Source organism: Neomonachus schauinslandi, chromosome 16 (assembly GCF_002201575.2).
Source record: "Neomonachus schauinslandi chromosome 16, ASM220157v2, whole genome shotgun sequence".
Classification (NCBI taxonomy): domain Eukaryota; kingdom Metazoa; phylum Chordata; class Mammalia; order Carnivora; family Phocidae; genus Neomonachus; species Neomonachus schauinslandi.
Genome location: NC_058418.1, coordinates 1,818,024 through 1,840,263, shown reverse-complemented (window position 1 = coordinate 1,840,263; position 22,240 = coordinate 1,818,024). Strand labels below are relative to the sequence as shown.

At 42.2% G+C, this 22,240-nt stretch overlaps 1 protein-coding gene across 1 annotated transcript; it reads right to left on the bottom strand.

The window, feature by feature from the left end:
- Positions 1-8,147: 8,147 nt before the first annotated feature.
- On the bottom strand, positions 8,148-20,596 carry ZIM2 (zinc finger imprinted 2). Its single transcript, XM_021682281.1, has 5 exons — positions 20,218-20,596; positions 18,038-18,138; positions 14,550-14,676; positions 11,620-11,712; positions 8,148-9,124 (listed from the first exon to the last, which is right to left on the bottom strand). The coding sequence occupies exons 1-5, from the start codon at positions 20,594-20,596 to the stop codon at positions 8,148-8,150; spliced, it is 1,677 nt and encodes a 558-aa protein (XP_021537956.1).
- Positions 20,597-22,240: the final 1,644 nt, after the last annotated feature.

Genomic DNA, 22,240 nt, shown 5'->3' with positions numbered 1-22,240 from the left:
CCGCATCGGGCTCCCTGCTCGGCAGGGAGTCTGCTTCTCCCTCTGACCCTCCTCCCTCTCATGCTCTCTGTCTCTCATTCTCTCTCTCTCAAATAAATAAATAAATAAAACCTTTAAAAAAAAAATAGGAGTTGTTTACTTTAAAATGAAAAACAATCCTTCAGAAATGCATACATTAAAAACTATGGAAAGAGCCCAGATGTCCATCAACAGATAATGGGTAAAGAAGATGTGGTATATATATATATACACACACAATGGAATCTTACTCAGCCATCAAAAAGAATGAAATCTTGCCATTTGCAACAACATAGATAGAACTGGAGGGTATTATGCTAAGTGAAATAAGTCAGTCAGAGAAAGACAAATACCCTATGATTTCACTCATATGTGGAATTTAAGAAACAAAAAGATGAACATAGGGGAAGGGAAGGTAAATTACAGAGAGAGGGAGGCAAACCATAAGAGACACTTAACTATAGGAAACAAACTGAGGGTTGCAGGAGGGGAGGTGGGTGGGGGGACGGGGTAACTGGGCAATGGGCATTAAGGAGGGCACTTGATGGAATGAGCACTGGTGTTATATGCAACTGATGAATCACTAAGTTCTACCCCTGAAACTTATAATATACTGTATGTTAACTAAATTGAATTTAAATAAAAAAATTTTTGGGGGGGACGCCTGGGTGGCTCAGTTGGTTAAGCGACTGCCTTCGGCTCAGGTCATGATCCTGGAGTCCCGGGATCAAGTCCCGCATCGGGCTCCCTGCTCAGCAGGGAGTCTGCTTCTCCCTGACCCTCCTCCCTCTCATGCTCTCTGTCTCTCATTCTCTCTCTCTCAAATAAATAAATAAAATCTTTAAAAAAACAATTTTTTTTTAAAGAAAGGAAAGTGAGTTCGGGCAAATCAGAAAAGGCATGGAGACACACTACCTAAATAGGCAAAGGGCCTAAATTATTCACAAAGAAATTTAAAAGCATATACGGAAAAATTCATTAGTAAGGAAAGAATCACTTTTTTGGCTTATCAAATAGGCAAACGTTTTTGTTGGTTTGTTTTAAATGAGCTACCCACCCATTGCTGGTAAAGTTGTTCAAATGCTTATTTATACCAAGCATGGCAAAGACATTTCTTTGTATCTACTAACCTTGCTCAGTTTGTTTTTCCTACCCGGAATGCTGTGTTGTGGAAGATTTTTCCAGTGCAGTGGACCCAGAGAGCATAAGTGATATGCAACACTTGTTATTGACTCAGGAGAGAAGATGGTTTGTCACCTGTTTCATACCCCTGGACCTCCCTTTGCTAGAAATGGCATGGCCCCTCCAGAAAGAAATTCATCAGGATCTTTCAAGAGCCACAGAAATGTTTATACCACATCTCACCTAATAATATCCCTTTTTGGAAATCTATCCTAAGAAAACTATAAATACAATGCTTTATGCTCTGTTAATCAAACCTTTGTATAATTAGTCATTTAAAAATGTGATTACAAAATGAGAAAAAGAACTTCAAATTTGCAAAATGTATATGAGAAACCCTAACACACTGAAAAACTTGCTTGTATAGAGAATACTAAAGTATGATAAAATCTGGTTTATAATTCTGTAGTTTGCTGTCACTAAGAAAGTCTTAAAAAGTAAATGAAAAATACATGAAAACAAAATATTCCATAATAGCAGCTACAGGTAACTGAGTGCATACTATGTACTAGGCACTGTTAGGCTCTTTTATGCAGATGAGCTCCAAGCCTTTCGACAGTTCTGGGGGAAGCACTGTTACCCCATTTCCTGAGGAAACAAAGTTTAATCAGTCAGGCTCCAAGAATGGACTAAGATTTGACCTCAGGTCAGCCTGGCTCCGAAGCCCACACTTTCCCTTCTCTGCCAAGAGCTCTTCTACCTGTAAACAAAACTACATTCCTGGGCTTGTACTTGTTGAGATTCTGGGACTATTAGGAAATTTATTAGCCTTCTTTGCTTTCCAAAATTTTCCTTAATATGCTTACTATTATTTGTTTAGTGAAAAAGTAAACCTAATAAAACTATGTTAAAATTAGGGTTCTAAAAAACTTTGCCTGTGATTCTTTCTGACTTCAGTCCTGTTATTAGATGGGTTCATAGAGCAAATTCTTCAAGGAGAAAAGTGAGAGAGAGTTGAGTAGTTTAGTTGTTCCCTAGAGAAAAAAAATCACAACTTTTAGACTTTGCTGGGATGAGGCCAGGAAGGTTTCTAAAACCTTTGAGATACACATACCTCTTGGCCAAGAAATTCTGCTGCTGGGAATTTCCTCTTAGGAAACATGACTATATGCAAAGACATTAGAGCAAATTGATAAGGGAAATGCTAAGGCCTAACAGGTAACAGGGAAGTGTAATGATAGCAGTAACGTACAAATAAAAGATAAAAGCAACCTCAGTATACAACCTTAGAAGGCTAATGCTAGAAAATAAATCAGGACACATCTATGTAACCAAGTACTAGGCAGTCCTGAAAAACAAAAGTTAGGGGCATAAATATGGATATGGAAAGATATTCATGATATATTAGAATAAAAATTACACCCTTCAAAACAGTGCCAATGGTACGATTCTATTTCATAAAAATATTTTTATATAAAAATCTATATAGATCTATGCAAAGGAAAAATATCTGGACAATTTTATATCCTTTTTAGCAGCAAGTGTATCTGGGAGAGGGTAATACAAATATTCAAAGAAAAACATGTTATTTTCTAATCTTCAAAGAATATATATTACCAGCATAATCACAAAAAAATGCTTAAAACATGAGTATTTCTAAATTTTAAAAAAATTAACCTGAATAAAAGAGCTGTTGTTAGGAATTGGGTGGGAAAAGGAGGGAAGCAGCAAAAGCATTATCCTTGGGAGCCCACTAGGATAGCAAGCTGAAAACCAAAATAACAGGCTGAGGTATGTAGCATCTCGGTCAGGTCAAGTTTGTAAAATATGGAGGCAGTGGCTGGTATGTCTTCCATATGTTCCAAATAGTTCAGGGGTGACAGGCAAAGTCAATTATCCCATGTTGTCACCGATTCCAGTTTTGGCATGAAAGAAGCATCAGAACAAAATTAGTCAAGTCGTGCTCCTTGACTTTCTCTAGTTAAGGCTCCTCAAGAAGTCTGAAGCCCTGGCCCAGAATTCTCAACAAATGGCCCACACCCAGACCCTCAAGAAGTCTCGTCCACTGGGGCGCTTGGGTGGCCCAGTCGTTAAGTGTCTGCCTTCGGCTCAGGTCATGATCCCAGGGTCCTGGGATCGAGCCCTGCATCGGGCTCCCTGCTTGGTGGGAAGCCTGCTTCTCCCTCTCCCACTCCCCCTGCTTGTGTTCCTGCTCTCACTATCTCTCTCTGTCAAATAAATAAATAAAATCTTTAAAATAAAAAAAAAAAAAAGAAGTCTCCACCATCTCTTAATTCAAGTGTCTGAAGACCAAACTGGAGTGATGTAGGAATGTAGAGAAATCTAGAAGAGGTAATGAAGAAGGAACTAAAGCAGCTGGCCTATGTATAATCCAAAGATGGTGAACGCTTGGAAACCTCATCATCTGTGACTGGGGCAGTGGCTTGGAGAGTGATTTTAAAAGGCTGGACTCCTGGGAAAAGCCAACACGATATCATGCTGGTAAAGCACACAAAATTACCTAAAAGGTATTCTTGCCAAAGAAGCTGAAGATGAATCTAAGTCTCTGATATACTAACTTCTATTTACAGAAAATACAGAGAGAGGAACAAGCTTAAGACACTACAGGAAGCAGACAGATTTAGAATGGGCAATATCACACAGGACAATGGCACAGTTTCTTCCAGTATTATTTGCATAATCACACAAAACTTTTACAGAAAAAAGGTGCTAGAATGATGGTCACCAGGGCTGGGAAAAGGGAGAAATATGGAGTTACTACTTAATGGGTATAGAGTTTTGGTTTTGCAGGATGATAAAGTCCTGGGGATCTGTTGAACAATAATGTGACTATAATACTACTGAACTGCACACTTAAAAATGTTTGAGATGGCAAATATTATGTTATGTGGTGCTTTTTACCACAATATAAACAGTTTTAAAAATAAGTGCCTTCAAATTAAAAATTAAACCAGAATATAAGAGTACTAAAACTGTTAGATATATTAGGAATTGGGTGGGAAGAGGAAGGAGGTGTATCTCTACATCATCCTTGGGGTCACACAAGGCATTAAAAAAAGTAAGAGGAGACTGCTTTAGATTAAGACTCAAGAGATCAGACAACCAAATGCAATTTGTAGACCATGTCTGAATCTGGATTCAAATGAGCTAACTGTAAAAAGACATCTTAGCAGCTATCAGGGAAATCTGATTATGGCCCGGGTAAAACCCTTTGTTTGAGGTGATTTAAAATTTTCCTCCTAAAGTAGATGTATTAAGGGGTGCCTGGGTGGCTCAGTCAGTTAAGCGTCTGCCTTCGGCTCAGGTCATGATCCCAGAGTCCTGGGATCGAGCCCCACGTCAGGCTTCTTGCTTGGCAGAGAGCCTGCTTCTTCCTTTCCCTTTGCCTCTCCCCTGGCACGTGCTCTCTCTCAAATAAATAAATAAATAAAATCTTTTAAAAAATAAAGTAGATGTATTAAAATTTAAAAAACAGAGAGAAGACAATTGAAAAAATGTATTAAGTGAATCACAATGTAGATTTAGCAAAAATGGCGAGGGGAGAAATGAAATGACTGAGATTGACAGGGGCCTGAGTAAACTGATGGCCCTGGGGAAAGAAGCTGATTTCACAAGATGGGAGGTAGAATCCATCAAAAAGTCATACAGGGAATTCCTGGAGGGGAAGGGAGAGAAATTAAGGAGGGTGTAGCAAGTTAAAAGTGTTCAGAAAAGGTTGGCAGCTTGTTAAGAAGGCCCAGGAGCCAACCTGAAAGGGTTCCCAATAGCCAACACTGGAAGAATGTGAACAAAATAAATAGTATTTAATTACAGCCCATAGAATAAAATAAATATCCATGAATTCATACTGCTATAAATAAATTACTGAATAAATAAATAGGGTGGGTAACTTCCTCACAGGAGAAATCTAATTACTAAATGTAGAAAGAATGAGGGAAATAGAAATTTGCCTTATAATACCACAGAGTCACAATGGCTGTAGGCAAGATCTATTTGCAAGATGCTAAAATTTAGTGGGTAAAAGTTTGAGGAGAAACTGGATACAGGTGGTTCCCGACTTATGATGGTTCAACTTATGATATTTTGACTTTACAATGACTTTACAAAAGCAAATGCATTCAGTAGAAACTGTACTTCAAATTTTGAGTTTTTATCTTTTCCGCACCTAATGATATATGGTACAAGACTCTCTCATGATACTGGGCAGTGGCAGCGAGTGGTAGCGAGCCCCAGCTCCCTGTCAGCCTTGTAATCACAAGATAAAAAGCCAAGACACTTAGAACCCTTGTGTACCCATACAGTCATTCTGTTTTTCACTTTCAGTATAGTATTCGATAAATTACACGAGATAGGGCGCCTGGGTGGCTCAGTTGGTTAAGCGACTGCCTTCGGCTCAGGTCATGATCCTGGAGTCCCGGGATTGAGTCCCACATCGGGCTCCCTGCTCAGCGGGGGGTCTGCTTCCCCCTCTGCCCTCTTCCCTCTCGTGCTCTCTGTCTCTCATTCTCTCTCGCAAATAAATAAATAAAATCTTTAAAAAAAAAAAAAAAAGAAAGAAAGAAATGGATGCTGGGCGCCTGGGTGGCTCAGTTGGTTAAGCAACTGCCTTCGGCTCAGGTCATGATCCCAGGGTCCTGGGATCAAGTCCCGCATCGGGCTCCCTGCTCGGCAGGGAGCCTGCTTCTCCCTCTGACCCTCCCCCCTCTCATGTGCTCTCTCTCTCTCGTTCTGTCTCAAATAAATAAATAAAATCTTAAAAAAAAAAAAAAGAAAGAAATGGATGCTGGGCGCCTGGGTGGCTCAGTTGGTTAAGCGACTGCCTTCGGCTCAGGTCATGATCCCAGGGTCCTGGGATCAAGTCCCGCATCGGGCTCCCTGCTCGGCAGGGAGCCTGCTTCTCCCTCTGGCCCTCCCCCCTCTCATGTGCTCTCTCTCTCTCTCTCATTCTGTCTCAAATAAAAAAAAAAAATTACATGAGATATTCAACACAATGATAAAACGGGCTTTGTATTAGATAATTTTGCCCAACTATAGGCAAGTGTAAGTATTCTGAGCACTTTTAAGGTAGAATATGCCAAGCTATGATGTTCAGTAGGTGAGGCATATTAAATGCACTTTCAGCTTACAATATTTTCAATTTACGATAGGTTTATCAGGACAAAATCTCATCGTAAGTCAAGGAAGATCTGTACTTGCACAGTCTCATAATTTCTCCGCTAGGATACTTATTAATTACAAAGAGAAATAAATAGTAACTTTAAAGAACAACCCAGTGGACAGCACTTTAAATCAAGGCATCAAGACTAATCAGTATCACCATCAATTAAGATGCACTGACATCCTGTTCCTTTGTGGGAGTGGTGGCAGGATCAGAAACCAGTTTACAGTGGGTTGAAGAGTAGACTGTCATGAGAAAATAGGGCCTGCCAGTGAGGGCTATTTCATCAAGAACTTTGGAAATGAAGAGAGCTTGTGCGGCTAACATTCGTTTGGCTCATCAGGTTCTGACGAGTAATGTTTGCTTTTAATTTCATGACTCTGGGCCACGCATCATAGATCAACCTTAAAAAGGGCTGATGAGAAAAAGCAGGGCAGTGAATAACAACAGCAAAAAGTCACCCTACCAGGCAAGGGATCAGGTTCTGGGATTCCAGGTCCAACTGGTTACCATGTGTCTCTGTATCTGACCACCGGTCAAGGCAGTGATGGAAAGCTTTTAACATTATAGCAATATGGCATTCAAGAGATTTTTGTGCAACTCTGGGCTCATACCTTTAAAGAGCGAAGTGTGTTCTGCATAGAATTAGGATTTTAGGTGAAGTTCGCTGTGCTCATGATGCCACAGCCCAAGAAAGTTCTCAAACAGGATTTTTTTTAAAGAAAGGAAAAGGGAAACAAGAAACCCTAATCCCTCAGACAACCAGAGGAAACTACAAAAAAGATTCTCCTTGATTAGTAACCGTTTGATGACCTACAAGAACACTTACAAGAAAGTGTTCAGCAAAAATACACTTCCCTGAATTAGTCTCAGAAAGTCATCCTCTAATCCTAAATCTCAAGGGAAGTGGCTATCATACTTCACCCTAAGAAAACTTTCTGAACCTCTAATACTGTAGGTGTCCTTGTCTGATTTCACATGAAACGGTGCTGGGACTACTACAGAGGAAGATGGCTGAAGGCAGTAGAGCACTGCACCTTTTCTTCAGAGAGGAAAGTGGCAGGAGTAAAGAAAACCAGGGTCAAACATCAAGATACGACATAAATACCTCATGAAATCTCAAAATAAAACAAAGCCTGGGTTCATTTCCTACTTCATCACTTACAACCTAGGTCAGATCAACCAACCACTTGGGAGCTCCAAGTTCGCCTTGCCTGTAAAAATAGAATAAAATGCCCACTAGGTACACTGCAGCATTCCTTAAAAGATCAAATAAAATAATATACATGACAATGTTTTGTGAATTATGAGGTGTGATGTAAACACATTGCCAGTTACATCAGCCTTGTGGACGAATCAATATAAGCACACCTTGAAAATCTTTCTACCACGCTCTGTGTTGACACATCCCACATGGTGAAGATGCTGTACGTAAACACTCCTAGAAAAACCTGGGAACAGACTGCCTGTCTGGAGTCCAACGGCCAGTCACAAAATTTTTGTCAGGGTGTCAAAATGAAAGTTTTCCATTCCACGAATACCACCAAAAGAAAGGCAAAATCTATTAACTTCTTTCCTATGCAACAAAAATATTCTTTGTAAGGATTTTCAGCTGTGTGACTACTGATACGTGTGCTGGATCTTCTTTTGCAAAAGGCTGTTCTCTACCCTTGCAACCATTCGCCATTTTTTTTATCACATCATGATGAGTTTTCAAGTCATTAAGTTGTGAGAGCTGGAGGAAGGTATTCTCGCATTCAGAGCACTCAGAGGGTCTCTCCCCAGGATGGAGCCAAAGATGTTGAGAATGTTCTCTGACTGGAGGTTTTTAGTAATGATTGCACTCGTCAGGTTTCTCTTGAGAATGGAGTTGATAATGGCGGGTGAGGTGGGAGGGTCGGCTGAAACACTTCCCACACAGCTGACACTGGTAAGGTCTCTCTTGAGCATGAATTCGGTAGTGCTGAATGAGATGTGAAGTCCGACTGAAGGCTCTGCCACAGTCACAACACTGACAGGCTCTCTCTCCCACATAGTCATGTTTCCGCTGATACCGAATTAAATACGTCTTAATGCGGGGCAACCCAGGTGGAAGGGCTTTTGCTGCCTCGTGGGCTTTGAGATGTTGGAAAAGATGCACATCCTGGATAAAGGCTCTGCCACACTGGGAACATTCATAGTAGTCTTCCTGCCTATGAATTCTTACATGGCCACCGATATTTGCATGCTGGATGAAAGACTTTCCACCTTCGTTGCATCCAGAGGACGTCTCACCATTCCGGTGAGTCCTCTGATGTCTGGTGAGGTGTGGCATGAGGTAGAAGGATTCTCCACATCGTTTACATTCAAAGGGTTTCTTCCCAGTATGGATCTGCTCATGTCTCTCACGAGCTGTCTGCGTAATAAAAGTTCTTTCACAAAATCCACATCTGTTCTCTTGGAGGAAAGGCTTGTCATCCACCGGCTGGGGACTGGTGCAAATTCCAGGAGTAGCACATTCCTGGGGATCCTTTCCTGGAGGCCCTTCCGATTGCTTAGTAAGATATGAGCTCCTCTCAAAATCATCACGGTCATGGCTTCTTTCTTGAGTGGGGGTCTTGGGCTCAGTCATTGTTACAGGACTCAAAGGTTTCTCTTGGTTGACCTGGTACAAATCTGATGGATCATCAGGAGAAGATTCTCCTACATAGACACTGCAGAAGTTACCTACCATCAGATCCTCCATTCCTGCCCCCAAGGATGACTCTTCCATAGGCAGGCTTTGCTCTGGAATTAGATCTTTGGTTTTAGGTCTTTTCTCCCCATCTAAAAGAAATGTAAAAGTTCCTCTATTCTTTCCTCACAGAGACACATCATTATAGTAGAAACATAAGAAAGGGACCAAAAATAACAGAACAGATCTTATGCAGATTGGGAGGGATTTAAATGTTTTGCTAAAAGTTTGGATTTTCTTTTGAGAGTAGTAATAGTCAAAAGTTTGTGCTTTACAAAGGCAACGCTCTGTGTGGGAAAGAAACTGACAAGAGACAAGGATGAACACAACAGTCTCTCCTGGCAGATAGCAGATGAAATAGTAGAGCCAGAAAGCAGATTAGGAAATCATCAGGAAAGGGATAACTGGACCCACAATGGATTAGATCTTTTAGGAAATGGTCTTTGAAGAGACGACTCGCATAGAAGACCAAGAGACGGCTGTTCTGCCCGTTCTCCTCATAGAGAACACCTCAAACCGTACTCGACAATCACAGCACCAACCTCCATCAGCTTTAGCCTGCAATACCAAGCTCCCGACTGGTTTCTCTGCTGGTCTTCCTAAAGCCCACTTTCCATAGAACAGTCAGAGGGATCTTTCTAGACACTGCTGCCCAGTGGAATGCCCTGCAATGAGGTAAACGATGTGTATTTTTGCTGTCTGATATATAGTCACTAGCCACATGTAGGTAAAGAACACTTGAAATGTGGCTGGTGTGACCGAGTTTAAATTTATGCAATTTTAATTCATGTAAATTCAACTATGTGTGTCTAGTGGCTGTCACATCAGACAGCACAGTTCTAAGGAGTCAATAATACTACCTCATTCCCTGGGCTCAAAACCCTCTAATACCTTTTTCACATCTCACTTGTCATGAAATCCACATTCTTTAACATATTCCTATGTGAGTTGGCCTATGTCTATCTTCTCAACGTTAACTCCTATCCCCCTCCAGTTTACTCAGACCATATTGCTTTTCTTTCTTTTTCTGGAACACCCAAGCTCATTCCAAACTTGCGGCCTCTGTATTTGCTATTCCCTCTGCCTGCAACACTCTTCCTCAAGATTTCTATGTGGCTCCTCCTCCGTCTGACTACCTCTCTTAAGTGGCTTCCCATTTGTCACTGCCTGCTTTACACTCAGACTCTATTACTTGTCTGTGTATCAACTATCACCCCCATTAGAATGAAAGGACTATAAAGGAAGGGATTTTGTCTGACTTGATCATTACTGTAGCCACAGAACCTAGAACAGGGCTGGCCCACCACAAGGGCTCAATAAATATCTGTGGAATGACTGAAGGAGTCAAGGAGTGAATGTAAAGAAGACACTGAGGGCAACACAGAGGCAGGTAGAGGGGTCCCCTTGGTAGGTCCTTGAATTTTGTTTGGACATCTTCTCTGCCTACACAGGAAAAGGCAGGGAAAGCTGTATTGATTACCACTAGACTGGGCATAGCTACTGGTTCAGGAATGGGTTATGACCCAAATGGAACACTGAAAATGAGGAGAGGTGTGTCAAGGGCTTCTAAGAAAGAAGCGTCCTCGCTCTTGCGAATGCTTCTTGGACACACCTGCTCGCTTGCTCTCTCTCTCTCTCTCCCCCCACTGCCCCACCCCCAGACTGGAACAAGAAAGCACACCCAGGATTTGTCGGCAGAGTAAAAAAAAAAATGAAAGTAGGCCCTTGATAACATCACTGAGCCTCTGAATCCAGCCATCCCCGAAGCCCAGATGAGCAGTATTGTAAGCTAATACAATCCCCTTATGGCTTATACCAGTTTGGGTGTGGTTTTCTGTTAACAGGAGCTAAAGGGCAACAATGATCCTGGCTGATACACATAGTGACCCGGTTCAGAGAAGGAGAGGATTTCATAAAGATGACAAATGTTATCATATTGTAGCCATAGAGTTTGGAGAGGGTTTTTGTCCTTGAGCCATAAGGATGTTGGTAGGGACCTTTGGGGGGCTGTGAAACAGAGTGTGAGAGAGGGAGAGGGAAAGACGGAGAGAGATACAGTGAGACTCTGTGTGTGCGTGTGTGTGTGTGTGTGTTGGCAGAGGTAGGGGATGGAAACCAGATTGTGGTGGTTAAAGAGGGAAGGGAAAGGGAGCCTTTGGGTGTCAACAAGTCTGAAGAGCTGCCATGTGGGAAAATGTGAGGCAAGTGGAAAGAAGAGTGGTATCACGCCAAGGTTTTTTCTTGTCTCAGTTAAAGAGGAAAGACCGAGGTCTAGCTGCAAGGGGAAAGGCACGAATAAGTACAGGGGTTGGAACAGTAGAGAAAAGGGAAACGGGCCTCCCTGGCACCAGGCAAGAGAGTCGCTCCGACTACAGGAAGAGCAGATGAAAGAAGAACTAAGTGCACACTAAGTGGTGAAACCTTGTGAGCCCTGAGATGAGAACATCTACCAGCCCTCTATTTCCCTGGCCTGAGTGGACTTTGAGGGATGCTCTCAGACCAACAGCTCCCAGCCCCCATCCCGACTGACTGGGGGGATTGTCTTCCCGTAATTCCAGTCTCCATGGGCTTCCCCCTCACTACTTACCTTGACATATCTCTGTATTGCTGTCTTCCTCCCTCACACGTGACTCTTCCTCTTCCAGCTGTGAGATAATGTCGGGTTTAGGGAACTGGTACCCTGTTGAAGAAGGAGACTCATAACTTGGGGGTTTTACTTTGCACCCACAGCGACTCCCAGCCTAGGCTCTAAAGACTCAGAGATAATAAGGAAGATGCAAATTCACACAAAATAAAAGTGAAGCCTGTTTCTAATGATTTTGGCCCAAATGGGAGACATTTTTGGTTGTCACAAGTTCAGGGAGAGGAAGGAAGGCTATTGATATCTAGTACAGAGAGGCCAGGTCGCTAAACATCCTGCAATGCCCAGGACATTCCTCCACAGTAAGGAATGATCTGGCCCAAACGTCAACTGTGCCAAGGTTGAAAAACTCTGCTTTGGAGTAAAAATTGAAAAGGGGGCTTGAGAACAGTGTGCTGGGCTCTCTACTTCAGCTTGGGGGGATCTGATGTCACAGCTGCTCAACAAGTTCTCTTCCTCATGATAGCTTCATTCCCCTTGTCTTAAACTGCTCCTTCTCCCTCCCCTAGTTTTGTGTTTCCCAAACTTCAGTCATTTGCAGGCCACCTGCCGTGGTCTGAATGTTTGTATCCCCCCAAAATTCTTATGTTAAAATCCTAAAGCCCACTGTGGTGTTATTAGAAAGTAGGCTTTTGAGAGGTGCTTAGGTCATAGGGTGGAGCCCTCATGAATTGGATTAGTGCCCTTATAAAAAAAAGGCTTCAGTGAGTTTCCCTAGCCCTTTCCACCCAGTGAGGAGACAACAGGAAGCCTGTGACCTAGAAGACAGCCCTCACCTGACTGTGCTGGCACCCTGATCTTGGACTTCCAGACTCCAGAACTATGAGAAATAAATGTCTGTTGTTTAGAAACCACCCATTCTGGGATATTGTTATAACAGACCAAACGAACTAAGACACTACCTCATTATTTCCGTATTGTCTGTCTCACCCCACTAGAATTAGTAACATCCACAAAAACAGGAATCCTCATCAATTTTGTAACACCAATGCCTATTCCAGAACCCGCCATACTGACAATTTCACTGACAAATTTATTAATGACCTTCACATTCTAGCCCTATATAGCTATGTGCTACCTGTTGTAATATTTAGCATTTAATACTCTTCTTTAGATCATCTCTCTTTTTAACTTAAATACACTTATTTAAATGGAAGTTTATATCAACCTTAAAAACAGAAACCACAGTCATTTGCAAAAAAGAAAAAAAGCCCCAAAGATAATACAGCAATAGATCCAACCAAAATTAATGTTATTGAGTGCTACCTAGTTTTGGTCGCCTGTCTAAGACTCAGGGCCTGAGGTCTGCTCTCTCTTTACTAAAATGGAAGGCCAACAAAAGGTACTACCTAAAATAACCTTCTCTATAATCCACTGTACTCATTCCACACTTGGGAAGACAATGTCCTGGGTGATATGTAAAATCTCCATTAACCCAAAACCTTCGGGGATACAAGAAGCCAAGGCCTCACAAGAAGACAGAAATGCCTCCAGGTTACTGCATGAGGGCTAAAAAGGTAAAACTGACTTATTCCCTCTATTTTAAGTCATAAATGTGGTAACTGAGGGAAGAGTTATATTGGAAAAGGCACTCCTTTTTGCCTTCTTTGTAACCAACAGAAGTCACAGTTCAAATTACACACCCTTCTTTTTAATATTTATTTATTTGAGAGAGAGAGAGAGTGCGCATGCATGAGCAGGAGGGGCAGAGGGAGAAGGAGAGAGAACCTCAAGCAGACTCCATGCTGAGTACAGATCCCAGGACCCTGAGATCACGACCTGAGCCAAAACTAGAGTCCGACCCTTAACCGACTGTACCACCCAGGCATCCCTCAAATTACACACTCTTGTAAGGTAAGGCACTTCCATCTCCTCACACAGGTCTCTGACTTCACAAGGACAAGAGCGTCAGCTTACTGCCATTGGAATGGTGTTTGGTTTGACTGTGTGTTTCAGGAGACCTCAGGCCCCCAAAAAGCCACTGAAATGAAGACCCTGGCACTGGTACTAAAAATTTTTAGCTTGTGGGGAGAGGTAAACAACCTTGCCTCTGGATATGAAGAGAGACTGGCAATCCCTTACTCTTAAACTTTAAGTCTAGTAGAAGCCTTTGGAGCTCCTGAAATTTTCATCAATTCCTTCACATTCAAAAACCTCGCTGCGAGCCTTCTACTGTGCCAAGACCTGATGAAACCCACCCCCATCCAACAGTACAGTCATTTAATTTAAGGGAGCAGATTCTGGAGCTGATCCACTAAGGGTCAAATCCCAACCTGCCACTTTGTAGCCATGTGGTTTTAGATAATTTAACTTTCCCATGGCTCTGTTTCCTCATCTGTAAAATGGCAATAATAATAAAAATAACAGGAAATATACCTCTCCCTCACAGGACTAGTGTAAGGATTAAAGGAATTAAGACATGTACAGTGCTTAGACTAATGCCTGATACATATTAAGTACTCAGTGTTGGCCCTATTAGGAGTAAGAGTGAATTTGATATTAAAATACTGTCTTTGAGGGGCATCTGGGTGGCTCAGATGGTTAAGCTTCTGCCTTCGGCTCAGGTCATGATCCCAGGGTCCTGGGATCGAGCCCCGCATTGGGCTCCCTGCTCAGCGGGAAGCCTGCTTCTCTGTCTGCCTCTATCTCTCTCTCTCTCTCTCTCTCTCTCTCTCTCTCTCTGTGACTCTCATGAATAAATAAATAAAACATTTTTAAAAAATAATAATAAAATAAAATACTGTCTTTGATCTGAGTTGAAATTCACTGACATGGTGAACCACTATTACTGATGTTCCTGACGTGAGGACAGAAAAGAGTTGAGAACCACTGCCCTAGTGGGCAGAAACCAAGTTCCAAGGAGAAGGCAGCCTTACCTAAGGAGACCAGGTTCCTGTAATTCTCCAGCATCACCTCCCGGTAGAGGTTCCTCTGAGCAGCACTAAGGTAGGTTAATTCCTCCGGACTGAAGTCCACAACCACATCCTTGAAAGTCACCAACTCCTAAAATACCAAAAACACTTCCAAATGGTCAAAATCCAGAAATTATCCCAAAGAGGGGGAAGGCGCCTGATGAGAGAGGACTGAACATAAAGCATTCAGACTGGCAGAAATCTTCTTTTTTTTTTTCAAAGATTTTATTTATTTATTTGACAGAGAGAAAACACAGCGGGGGAGGGGCAGAGGGAGAAGCAGGCTCCCTGCCGAGCAGGTAGCCCAATGCTGGGCTTAATCCTAGGACCCTGGGATCATGACCTGAGCCGAAGGCAGACGTTTGACTGACTGAGCCACCCAGGCGCCCCTGGCAGAAAGCTTCTTATCTAAGTGTTCTAATCCAGAGGGTACAGGGACCTAGTAATGTACCTTTCTTTGTCTTGTAGTATGAAAGAAGGGGGAATATGTCTGAGATAGTGCCTGCTGCTAATTACTACAAATTTGGATTGAAGGCAAAAGATACTTTTAAGGGATTCCCTAGTGGCTCAGTCCATTAAGCGTCTACCTTTGGCTCAGGTTGTGAACCCAGGGTCCTGGGGTCGAGACCCGCATGGGGCCCTTGCTCAGCAGGGAGCCTCCTTCTCCCTCTGCCTGCTGCTCTCCCTGCTTGTGCACTCACACACTCTCTCTCTCTGACAAATAAATAAAATCTTTTTAAAAAAAGATCCTTTTAGGGCGCCTGGGTGGCTCAGTTGGTTAAGCGACTGCCTTCGGCTCAGGTCATGATCCTGGAGTCCCTGGATCGAGTCCCGCATCGGGCTCCCTGCTCGGCAGGGAGTCTGCTTCTCCCTCTGACCCTCCCCCCTCTCATGTGCTCTCTCTCATTCTCTCTCTCTCAAATAAATAAATAAAATCTTTAAAAAAAAAAAAAGATCCTTTTAAGCCACTTTATAAATAATGAATGTGCATAATTAAAAGCTAAGCAGTATACCTCAGCCTCAGGAATCAGAGAGAGTTAGGTTTAAGTCCTGGCTCTGGTTCTTACAATCTTTGTGAATGTGGGTAGGTTAAGTCTCAGTGACTCATCTGTAAAACCCAAAGAGCTCATAAAGAGATATTCAATCTTATTAATAAACAGAGAAATGCAAATCAAAATGACACCGTACCATTTATACTCATTCAACTGACAAAAATTAATAATTCTGGCAATACCAAATGTTGTCTAGAATGTGGACTCATGAGACCTCTTATTAGATGCTAGGGGAAATGTAAATTGGTAAACCATTTTGGACCCAGAGATTATATTCCTAGGTGTATCTGATCATGTGTACTTGGAGACACTTATATTCTTTTTTTTTTTAGCGAGTGAGTGAGAGAGAGAAAGCATGCACAAATGCGTGAAATAGGGGGAGGGGCAGAGGGACAGGGTGAGAGAATCTTAAGCAGGCTCCACGTCCAGCATGGAGGCTGACGTGGGGCTTGATCTCACAACCCCAAGATCATGACCTGAGCCGAAATCAAGAGTCAGATGCTTAACTGGCTACGCCAGCCAGGCGCCCCCTGACATTTATATTCTTAACAGTGCTGTTTGTAACATCCAAAACCTAGAAACAATCCACACGTCTGTTTAGAGTAAAAGAGATAAATATATTACGGTAATAGTCACACAATGGAATAATATTCCAGCAATGCAAACCAATTAACTACAGTTACAACAGTCTTGATAACCTAAGGTTGAATCAATTAATTAATTTAAAGATTTATTTATTTGAGAGAGAGAGAGCGGGCGAGTGCATGTGCGTGCACATGTGCCTGGTGGGGAAGGGGCAGAAAGAAACCTAAGCAGACTCCACACTGAGTGCAGAGCCCAACATAGGACTTAACCCCACAACCCCCAGATCATGACCCGAGCCAAAACCAGCAGTCGGACACTCAACCGACTGTGCTACCCAGGTACCCCTAAGGTTGAATTTAAAAAGTAGATATTGGGGCACCTGGGTGGCTCAAATGGTTAAGCGTCTGCCTTCGGCTCAGGTCATGATCCCAGGGTCCTGGGATCGAGCCCCACATCGGGCTCCTGGCTCAGCAGGGAGCCTGCTTCTCCCTCTCCCTCTGCCTCTCTCCGCTCATGCGCTCTCTCTCTCTGTATCTCTGTGTCTCAAATGAATAAATAAAATAAATAAATAAAATAAAAAGTAGATATTAGAAGACTACATAAGAATATGATACACATTTTATTAATATACATCTTCTGTGTTTTCAGGAAAACATTATGCAGATCTATGAGCAACTGATTTAAAGTAGAAGTCATACACTGACTGCCCAGCTCCTACTAAGGAGGTTATTTGGTTTTTATTATAGGTTTTTTACTATTTTATTCAAAATTCATATTAACTGCCAACACTAAAAAATTTATAGATTTAGTACTATTAACTGGAGTTTTAAAATCAGAAATCAGGCTCCATGGAGTCTGCTCAGGATTCTCTCTCCCTCTTTCTCTGCCCTTCCCCCCCTAAAGTAAATAAATAAATTTTTAAAGAAATGATTTAACAAGAACATTAAGGAGAACATTTTGGAAAAAAAAAAAAAAAAAACCTCACAACAGTATCATGTCCCTATAATAGCTGCCATTTATTTCACACATAAAAAGGAGCATAACAGTGCAAACCACGTAAGAGTTGTTTTAAATGAGCCAACACTGGGCATAAAATGGAATACTAAAAAAAAAACAAAACAATTAATTCAAGAGATAGAAAAAGCAGAAAAATGGGGGCGCCTGGGTGGCTCAGTCGTTAAGCGTCTGCCTTCGGCTCAGGTCATGATCCCAGGGTCCTGGGATCGAGCCCCACGTCGGGCTCCCTGCTCAGCGGGAAGCCTCCTTCTCCCTCTCCCACTCCCCCTGCTTGTGTTCCCTCTCGCTGTGTCTCTCTCTGCCAAATAAATAAATAAAATCTTTAAAAAAAAAAAAAAGCAGAAAAATGTTAAACGTGTAGTATGTGGGATGGTGATTAGTCCAACAGAGAAAAATAAAGCAGAGAAAGAAGATATAAAGAGTCAGAAAAATTTTTTTTTAAGATTTTATTTATTTGAGAGAGAGAGCACACACATTAAGCACGGGAGGAGCAGAGAGAGAGGGAGAAGTAGACTCTGCACTGAGCATGGAGCCTGAGGTGGGGCTCAATCCCACGACCCTGAGATCATGACCTGAGCTGAAACTAAGAGTCTGCAGCTCAACTGACTGAGCCACCCAGGCCCCCCAAGTCAGAAAAAAAATTTAAATAAGATAGCCAGGGAAAGGCTCAGTTAGGTGATATTTATATAAAGACTTAAAGGAAATGAGAATGTGATTTAATTCGATAGGGAAGGTCTAGAGATCAGGAAGGTGAGATCCCCATATTGGAGAACAAAATTAGAAGAAAGCTTCACTTACCTGGGATCCAGCAGATGAGGGATTGTCAGACATCTCTGTGTCCTTTTGGAGTTCGTTGGTGTTCCTCTCTTCTGCGATGACAAAGTCCTGAGGAGGGAAACCTAGAAGAGAGAAGGAATGACCATGGAACTGAGTCCAGTCTGGCAGTACCCAGAGACACAGACAGTGCTTGCCACCCAATACCATCCTTCCTGCCATGGAAGACAGCAGCAGTCCTGGACTTCCTATAAGAGAAAAACCATAGACATCTTTTCTCCTTTCAGTATAGCAAGTTCCAAAAAAGAGCTCTGGGCATTTCCCAGCTTTAAACCCTTCAATGACTCCCTACTGCCTTCCAAATAAAGTGGAAATTCCTTCTTTATCAGTGGTTCCCAACCTCACCGTCCACTCATAAGCACCAGGGAACCTCAGTTTCTCAACTGTAAAATGGAAATAATACTTATACTTCTAAGTGATCTTGTAAGGCTTAAACATTACATATATAAAGGACACAAGCATTTTAAAAAGTGGCAGCTCTTAAAGATTTTCCTAAATCTTTTTCATTCACCGATCTAGAAGATGGCCACATTCCCTACAGTAACCAGAACCCTGAAGGCCTTCCCTGCCTGTAGTCTCTTTCCAAGTGCACCCTTTATTCATCTGTTGTTTCTTTCTCATATCCTAGGTAGCTCTCTTTCTTTTCCCCTGAATTCCAGCTCCATCAATAGCTCTGGGCCTTTGGCCAAGTTTTTATTTATTTTTATTTATTTTTTAAAAGATTTTATTTATTTATTTGACAGAGAGAGACATAGCGAGAGAGGGAACACAAGCAGGGGGAGTGGGAGAGGGAGAAGCAGGCTTCCCGTGGAGCAGGGAGCCCGATACGGGGCTCGATCCCAGCACTCTGGGACCATGACCGAAGGCAGACGCTTAATGACTGAGCCACCTAGGTGCCCCTGGCCAAGTTTTTAACCTCTGGGACAATACCCTCCTTGTCCACCTGAGGCACTATAACACCATGATTAGAGTACAGATGCTGGAGCCAGCTGCCCAGGTCTGAATCCTGACGAATTGTGGGGTCATGGGCAAGTTACTCAACCTCTACATGCCTCTGTCTCCTCATCTATAGAATAAGGGTAACACCTGTTTCAAAAGCTATTAAGAGAACTATATAAATTCGTACATATAAAACACCTAGAATATAGTACATTGAAAGTATTCAACATGGGACGCCTGGGTGGCTGTCAGTTAAGCATCTGCCTTCGGCTCAGGTCACGATCCCAGGGTCCTGGGATCGAGCCCCGCATCGGGCTCCCTGCTCGGCGGGGAGCCTGCTTCTCCCTCTTCCTCTGCTTCTTCCACTGCTCATGCTCTCTCTCTATATATATTTCTGCGTCTCAAATGAATAAATAAAATCTTTAAAAAAAATGCAGGTACACATAACTGGATTAATCATAATCCTTAATTCATGGTATCAGTATTAAACCATGCATGACCTTGTTTACTTTAAATTTATTCATTTACATGCTTAAGTATAATTAATGCCTGTGAATTCACTACCCAACCCCCAATCTAGAACATTCCCAGTAACTTATATCTACCTGTGTGCTTTTTCCTGTCCACCCCCAGCCTTCTCTCCAGAGGTAACTGTGGTCTTATGCTCATACTTTTTTTTCCCTTGCCTGCCTCTCTCTGTCTACCTCCCTCTCTCTCTCTCTCTATATATATATGTATATAAATACCCCTAAACAATACTTTGTTTTTAGTATCACTTTTATTCAAAGGACAATGAGAAGTAAATGGCTTTCTTCTTTCATTATTAAAATATCCTTAGTTCCAATCTAGTAACTTGAGTTTCCAACAGACCAAATTTTGGTAAAGGTTAAACTTCCAGGCCTCGTAGCTCCCACATTTTATAACCTCCTGTGTGTTGTCTTGTTTTGTGTTGATACTCAAGTTTAGGTGAGATAAGAAATGGAGCAGGGAAGAACAAAGCTGGAGAGAAGGGGTACTCTCAGAGAAACAGTAAATATTAAAAGCAAAAGCAAAACCCAAAATTTCGTCCATCTCATATGAGGCAGATTAGACTGGATTATAAAATTTATTCTTTCACTTATTCATTTGACATCTCCTATTGCATGCCAGGCATACAGAGGATGTTCAGTAAATGGAAATGACTAGTGGCTTCCTTTCTCTCTCACCTTTCTCCTCACATGCTTGGATCAAACTGGCCACCAGGGTTCCTGCCTCCTTGCTGTTCTTAGGCTTTTTTGACCTCACCCAGGTCCGAACCTCCTCTGGTAGGGTGTTCAGAAACTGTTCCAGCACCAGTTGCTCCATCATCTGCTCCTTGGTGTGGGTCTCCGGCTGCAGCCATTGCCGGCAGAGCTCCTGGATTTGGCTCACAGCTTGGTGAGGCCCGGTCACTGAAAGATATTGAAAATCCCTAAACTTCTGATGAGAAACTTTCAGAGCCCCTGGATTTCTTATGGGGATGGTTTCTGGATTCTCTTCTTGATCATGTAGACGGAAGAGCTGGGGATTCTTCAAGATATCCAAAACATCTGTCATGTGCAGCATCTTTACAGCTTGGCCCTTCACAGGATGGAGATACTTTAAAAGGCAGCCTGCTTCAGAACATACTTTGTGGAAGATGGTAGGCAGAGTTGTATCGTATGAAAAAAAGACACAGAAACCCAGGACCTGTAGAAATTATGTAGAGAGACTTACAAATGGCCTGCACAGTTAGCACTGGACAATGGGGTGGAGGAGATTTGAAGCAAAAGGAGTTACTTCATTTCACACAAATGCCTAAATACACACACAGAAATTTGCACATCTCCAGATAAGATGCTACTTTAGCCCCATCCCCAGATCTGGAAAATGCACAGGCACAGGCTTGAAATATTTCAGAAATGGCACTGAAGGGAAAAGAGACTTGAACCCCAAACACAATGAACTGAATTAATTTGATGAACCACAGGAGAATTTCACTTCAAAAAATAAATGAGTTAAGGTGACTTTATACTATACAGAATAAGGAAAGAGTCTTATAACACATACATCATACAAAGGACTAGATTCTTATGCAAAATATTTAAAGAACTCATACAAATCAGTAAGAAAAAGGGATATAAGCAACAGCAAAAAATTTAAAAGATTTGAGCCGGTATTGCACAAAACAGAGCTAAATGGCCAATAGACATGAAATGGGGCTCAACTACATTAGTTATCAGAGAAATAGGAATTAAAACCGTAATGAGCTATCACTACACACCTTCCAGAACATTCTAATTGAAAAGAATCAGACAGTAGTAAGTGTTTGAGAGGAGAAAGAACCATGGTAGAATAGTACATTCATACAAGGCTTCCACTAATTTCCTCTTCCCATCTCAATATATAAGATTACATAGCCATCTTGCAAGTCAACAGGGCCAGCTTCATGGGCATGCAACCAGTGCAGTCATACAAGGCTCCATGCTCAGAAAGGCCTCAAGCTTAGTTTAATGCTCTGCTGTTGCTATCTTGAGATTTTTCATATTTTAATTAATTTTTTTTTAAAGATTTTTATTTATTTGACAGAGAGAGATAGCGAGAGCAGGAACACAAGCAGGGGGGAGTGGAAGAGGGAGAAGCAGGCTTCCCGCCGAGCAGGGAGCCCGATGTGGGACTCAATCCCAGGACCCTGGGATCATGACCTGAGCCGAAGGCAGACGCTTAACGACTGAGCCACCCAGGCACCCGAGATTTTCCGTATTTTATTTTATTTTTTTTATTTATTTTTTTTAAAAGATTTTATTTATTTATTTGAGAGAGAGAGAATGAGAGAGAGAAAGCACATGAGAGGGGGGAGGGTCAGAGGGAGAAGCAGACTCCCTGCCGAGCAGGGAGCCTGATGCGGGACTCGATCCAGGGACTCCAGGATCATGACCTGAGCCGAAGGCAGTCGCTTAACCAACTGAGCCACCCAGGCGCCCCGAGATTTTCCATATTTTAAACAAGGGGCTTCATATTTCATTTTGCATTAGGCCCTGCAAATTATGTAACTAGTCTGCCCAGCAAGAATATTATCATTTCTCAAAATCTGTTGCCAATTAAACAGATAAAAAAATATTTTTTATTCTTTAATTCTGCATTTCCTTAAATTAATAATAAAGCTTACTATTTTTTTTTTCAGACTTATTGGCCCTTTATAAACTGCACCTATCCTTTGTCTTCTTTCCA